The sequence below is a fragment of the Amborella trichopoda genome, chromosome 10 (assembly GCF_054954075.1).
Source record: "Amborella trichopoda isolate Santa Cruz 75 chromosome 10, AtrichopodaSantaCruz75HAP2 v2.0, whole genome shotgun sequence".
Lineage (NCBI taxonomy): Eukaryota > Viridiplantae > Streptophyta > Magnoliopsida > Amborellales > Amborellaceae > Amborella > Amborella trichopoda.
The window spans coordinates 35,354,884-35,361,509 of NC_142345.1; the positions used below are offsets into that span (position 1 = coordinate 35,354,884).

Here is a 6,626-nt window from a genome sequence, read left to right on the forward strand (position 1 = left end):
GGTATTGAGAGGGCGAAATCAGCTATTGGGGAGAAGTGTAATTTTCTAGCAAAGTGATCGAGATTATAGAAAAGAGGTGGAACACCAAATTTGGACGTCCAATTCATTATGCTGGTAAATATATATTTATATCATTACAATGTTTCAGTTTAAATCATTTTTTTATGAAATTGTAAATGACATTTTTCTACCTATATATTTTTTAGGTTACTACTTTAACCCAAAATTTTTCTATTTGACACCTGAACAACCCCACAAGATTATGGAAGGGGTCAGATACATTATTGCAAGGTTGGAGAGAAGCCATTGAAACCAAGTAGCAGCAATACAAGAGGTATTATTTAATGTTTGGGTAAGAACTTCATTGAGTTGTTATATTTGTGAGGAATAATGCACTAAAACGTAATATATTTGTTTTAGCTTGCTATGTATAGGGATGCTATAGGATCCTTCGGAACTAGACTTGTCAGAAATTCTCGAACTATGATGGATCCAGGTTATCCCCTCGCTAATATTTTGTTTATTCATATATTTAATCTTATGAATTGTTCTTGCCCTTACAATGCTTTTTGCATTTTAATCCAGCTGAATGGTGGGAGATATATGGTACTGATGCACCTCACCTAAAGAGGATAGCAATCAAGGTGCTCTCCCAGACATGTTCTGCTACTGGCTGTGAGCGCAACTGGAGTACGTTCCAATGGTTGCACACTACTAAGAGGAATCGACTCGCTTCTGAGAAGCTTCATAAACTAGTCTACATTCATTATAATTTAAACCTCAGAGAGCGACAAATAAGAAGGAAGCTTGAAGACTATGGACCGATAGACTTAGACACAATATTTGTCACAGACACAGCAGACCAATGGGTAGTAGAAGAGGAGGAGCCAGTATTGCACAAGAGAGCGTTCCTTGAGGCTATCGGTGATGAAGATATTGAAGAAATTGATGAGCAGCATGAAAGAAGAAGCAGCCAGCCAATGTATCCACAATATGTCGGTAATATTGCACCTAATGAGGGAGAGTGGGAAGGGGGTCTAAGAGAAAATGAGAGAGATGATGATTCTAAGGCCACCCTATCCCAGCCATATTATTCACATATCGAGTCCCAACAGCAACAGTGTAGGGATGAGCACGACAGTGCAGGTGAGCATGAAGGATGGACAAGCTTCGGGGATTTTGGATTGGGAACACAACAAAACACTAACACTCAGGGATTTGGGAATAGTCAGACGCCCGCTAATATCGATGATTCGTTTTTAGATCGAATCAATTAATTGTCAAACGAATTCAATCAATGGCACCAGCGTGACCAAGAAGAACAACAACGTCGTCTATCATTTTATTTTTAGATCGTATGTTACTAATTTTATGCTTTATTGTAGTCCATGTATGTTGATATACTTATTCCATGATAATTCTATGTTTATCCTTTTGTGTGATGTAAATTAAATGTTGAATGGCGGTTCATGCAGGGAAAGAACATATCAATATTCGCATATTCATTCAAAAACATGAAAATTCTTAATGGAGTACCCTCATTTCTTATTGAATTCCTAAAAAATAATATTTATAATGAATTTTAATAATTTTTTCGGATTTTTTTGAAGCTTTATTCTGACCGATTCACCCGATTCCCGATCCGGATCGCCGATTCGCCGATCCGGATCTATTTTTTGAAAGCCCGATCCGGGTCACCGATCCGGTTTTTAAACCATTGGTATGAACAATCCGAAGCGTACGATTCAGATCGAATGACTAAAGAAGTGGGGTTACATATAATTGTTGGGTCACACAGAAATATTTCCCTTTTATAAATGAGGAAACAACATCAACACGGGCCCTTGAACATGAGCTCCTGCTTAGGCTACGTAGGCAAGGTCATATACAAAAACAGGAGTGCATATACTTTGCTTCTACAGGAGCACTACTGTATAATTGCTCCCTCAAACAGAGAACTTATTTGAGAAGACCCTTTTATTTATCCGAAATTTTGGGAACCAGCTAAAAATCACCATATGGTTATGTTCAAAAGAAGGAAAAAAATTAATTTTGAGGTTTTTAACACCTATAACTCACCCCTTCAAAAATTGGACTTTTTTTTTAATGTTTAAAAAATTGGAGTATTTATATTTAATCTAGATGCATTTTTTTTTTCAAGCCCATCGATAAAGCAATATAGAATTCCATTTTATTGAGTTTAGCACATGGATTGAGGATATTACATTAAAATTACTCCTTGTTTTCATGCTCCCATGGAAGCATGAAAACTTTTGGCTAAAAAAAGAAGAACAAAGGCACCTATAAATAGTTTGTACATCCATGAAAAGGAAGGTGGACGTTGCATAGAAATTGGATATAAATCCTTTCTTTCATTTTTATTCACAATTTGCCTAAAACCAAAATTACTTTTTCAAGTTGAAAGATTGTATCCTTTGTGGAGCACTTTCATCCATTCATTCTTATGATACAACCTTTTTTAAATAAACTATTCAATCTTGAAAGAGGCCCTCTCTTTCAAATCTATCTATAAAAACCAGTGTTTTAAAAATCGACGACTCGAAAACCGGCACAGCTCGTGCCGGTTCCATCATAAAATCGGGAACCGTCCGGTTTTAGAGTAGAACTGCCGGTTCCCATCCGGTTCACCCATGTGCTCTTGTTCGTCCGTGCGCACTCACACGTGCGCACGTGCAAGGTTGCCCCAATATATTTGCACATCACCCGCTTCTATAAGAGAATCGGCGATTTCGGCCGAATCACCGTATAGAATCGGATGGTGACATCATGTCTCGTTATGTATGACGTTTCCAAGGGTAATTGGGATATTTGTCTTAAAAATAAAAATAAAAATAAAAATAATTTTCAAAATTGTTGGACGGCAGCACCACATTCACATGCAATCACGTGTTACCCCATGTACCGTTCGCTCGCACGATGTTGAAGAGCTCATCCTCACATCTTTTATAAACTTGGAAATCGCTTGATTTTTCTGATGTGGGACAATTCCCACTTGCCTTCAACAGCGTGCGAGCAATCGTCACACAAGCCATTACCTAATAAACGGCCATATAATTTTTCCAAGCCATTAACTATTGCAACCCATTGTCCATATGTGTAGCGTTTTAATTTAGCGTGTCAAATTAATAGCACTAATAAACGGCTATATAAAATTAAAAAATAAATTAATAGCACTCATTAATTTAGTGTGTCAAATTAAAAAATGGCCATATAAATTTTTTTGATGTTTATTAGTAAAATAGCTTTTTCGATGGGTTTTATTACAATATTTTATTTTTATTTTTATTTTTTTGTAGCTATTGTGCATATTGCCGATAGGATTTTGTTTTGAATTTTGGCATCTTTACTTTTCATTTTTTTGGGTCAAGTTATTTTGAATTTTTTAATATAATTACATTAGAATTTATTGGTGGTTTTATTTTTAATTTTAGTCATATGATATGTAAGCCTCTTCTAATAATTTTTTAATCACTTTTCAATTAGATAATATTCTAAAATATTTTTAATTTGTTATTATTTGTCTAATAAAATAATTATAAAATATAAACTAATAATTATAATTTTAGTATATAATATTATAATTAGTTAGGTTGTAATAATTTTGGATTATAGTTAGTTAGGCTGTAATAATTTGGATTTTTTAACGGATTAGGTTTTTTCACCAAAACGAGATTTTAATGACCATTCTTTCATTGATTAGTCTACACTTTATAATAGTCCATGTATAATTATATATTTTATCCATGATAATTCTATGATTTTTTTTTTATGCGATGCAAATTTAATATTTAAGTTTATACAGGGAAAGAGCATCTCAATATACACAAATTGATGAGAAAAATGAAAGTTAATAATGTAATACCCTCATTTCTTATTGGATTCTTAAAAAACAACATTTATAATGAATTTTAATCATTTTTTCGGATTTTTTTGAAGCTTTAATCCGACCGATTCAGCCGATTCCCAATCCAAATTGCCGATTCGTCGATCCAGATCTATTTTTGAAATGCCCAATCCAGATCACCGATCTGCTTTTTAAACCATTGATAAAAACAATCACAAAGTGATTCTTATTTCATTCCAAAATTTCAAATCTAAAAGCTCCATGGTCTAAAGTGTGCGGGTGGCATGTCCTTTTCTTTTTTACTTTTGATTTACACTTTTGAAGCTGTCACTTCCATGGTGAGCTCAGCTCATAGCTCACCACTCTCCAAACCAAGTGGAAGGCCCAAGTCCACGACCTCCTTATACTTGCAAGAGCCATATAAAACACCTCAAATAACACAAATCAATTGAGGGCCCACTTGATTCAGTGAAAAATAATAAATTGCTACATAAAAATACAAATAAATGGTGTGTGCCAAAGCTTTGCCCAAAGATCATACCCCTAGACTTCTTTAAACAGAAAAAGAAAATAAAGGGCCAGAAGGAAAATTGTTTGGTTAGATGAGAAATAAGAAGTTGAATTAATAAAGGAAACTTAAGTTAATACGATTGTTCATGGTAGTATGGATACCAGCTTTCCATAAAATTGAAGTATTTGAAATACGAGTTGATTGAGTACAATAAAAATAGCCATTGGTATATGATCACCGTAGAGGATACGGATAATAGACATCATTGAATAGGAGCAGCTGATGTTAAATGGCAAGCAAAGAATTGAAAGGAGGGACTTGAAGAATAAATCAAGGCTTATCTAAGAATCGAGAAGATCTCTTGGAAACAAAGATCCATAGTAAGTAGCTAAAAGAGGGTAATTTGAACATGGAGTTATGTTTATTCTATAATTAAATACTAAAGAAGAGTGAATAATGTTGATGGCATACAGATTCAGGGTTTTCAGGAAAGATGCTTCAAAAATTTAATAGGAAATGTTGTTGGGATGTTAATAAAATCTTAAATCGATCATCTCGACCGCAAGATATATGGACATTAGAAAAAATAGATTTCAAGTATTGAAAATAGTGTTTCATGCAATGTATTATCTAAACCACCAATTTTCAAGATTTTCAAGTGTTCATTAATTTGCTCAATCTATACTATTTTTTAAGTTTAAATTTTATAAGAAATAAAAATATATTTTATAAAGATTTTTTATACTGAAACAACATATTACGGCACTATTTGAAAGTGCCCCTACTTTGATTGTTTAGGATCTCAGCCTTACACAAACTGCACCCTAATTTAAAATAGTTAAACTATCAAGGAAGCCTCCCTAATTTAAAATAGTTAAACTATCAAGGAAACCTATAGGAAAGGATATATATATATATATATGGGCTATTACTACACTGCAATTAGTAGTTCCCCCCTATTTATTAGGGAAAATCGTTTGATAGGGCTGCAGCGCCCACGGGCTGACTGCTACAGTGTCAGCCAATGGCTCCGATTCAATCTGGGCTGATCTGACGGTTACAGTCTCATTTCGTATTTGAATTTTCAATTTTTTTTTTTTACAAATCCAAATCATTTGAAAATTTAGGCGTTCATTCTTCTCATCAATGCGCACCTAATAAAAATATAAAAACACTAATTAGCAAAATATAAATTGACCAAAATACCCCTTAAATATTTCGGGGGTATTTTAAGAATTTATATTTTATGAATTATTTTTTTATATTTTTATTAGATTTTTCAAGTTTTGAATAATAGACACTCCAAATTTCAATTGATTTGAGTTCATAGAAAAAAAAAAATTTCAAATACGAAATGAGGTTGTGACCATCTGATCGGCCCATATTCAATCTGGGCCATTGATTGACACTGTAGCTATCAGCCCTTGGGCTGACAGGATATATATATATATATATATATACGTGGTTCGGTATTTTTGCCTACATCCATAAGAAGGGATATTGCTTGTTATTATTGACTTTTTGTTTCCCTTACATTATATAGATTACAACCTCAAAGCAGAGAGAAGAGTAAAAATAGAAGGTGATAGAGAGACATCCCAGATTTTGAAGTAACCATTATATACAACTTGTCAACACGATTACAGCCTCATTGTCAGCTATTCCAACACTCCCCTCAAGTTGGTGCGAAAAGATTGAAAGCACCTAACTTGATAAGAATTTCTTTAAATTTCTCCTTCCCGATGGCATTTATAAAAATATCTACAAGTTGGCTTCCACTGTTGATGTAAGGAGTTTGAATGATCTTATTTTGAACATTTTCTCTAATGAAATGGCAATCAGCCTCAATATGCTTAGTTCGTTCATGGAACACAGGGTTTGTGTAACAATCCTAAACTTTTGAAAAACAAAAAAAAAAAAAAAAAGAAAATAAACTTTTAATACATGATGATTCGTTTGAACATGATGGTCCTTAGGGACCATCTCTACTTTTCAAAGCTTTTCGTTTAAAAGCTTTGTTGCTTCTTTGCTCTTGCCACGTCCACTAAAGGACGTGGGCTTTAGTCGTTTAAAGTGTAAGCAAACGCTCACACCTGTAACGTAATAAAAAAATAAAATAATATATTAGTAGAATTTAAATTCAGAGAGATGAGGACTCCTACCTTAGAAAACTTATGAGATTTTTCTTTCTGGTCGAAACACAGTGAGCTCCTTTCTCTAGCCGAATTTTTATCGGAAGCTCCTTCTCAA

General features: G+C 33.7%; 1 protein-coding gene across 1 annotated transcript; it reads left to right on the forward strand.

Annotated features, from left to right (window-relative positions):
* The first annotated feature begins 377 nt into the window (after positions 1 to 377).
* On the forward strand, positions 378 to 1,531 carry LOC148780179 (uncharacterized). The gene is made up of 2 exons (XM_088849473.1): positions 378 to 496; positions 586 to 1,531. Exons 1-2 carry the CDS (start codon positions 427 to 429, stop codon positions 1,275 to 1,277), a joined length of 762 nt encoding a protein of 253 aa, XP_088705599.1. The 5' UTR covers positions 378 to 426; the 3' UTR covers positions 1,278 to 1,531.
* The last annotated feature ends 5,095 nt before the right edge of the window (positions 1,532 to 6,626 follow it).

Bases quoted from the DNA above. Each gene is read 5' to 3' on its own strand.
- LOC148780179 (XM_088849473.1), top strand. From the start codon at position 427: ATGTATAGGGATGCTATAGGATCCTTCGGAACTAGACTTGTCAGAAAT. The intron at 497-585 runs GTTATCCCCTCG...ATTTTAATCCAG, and splicing joins TCGAACTATGATGGATCCAG to CTGAATGGTGGGAGATATAT.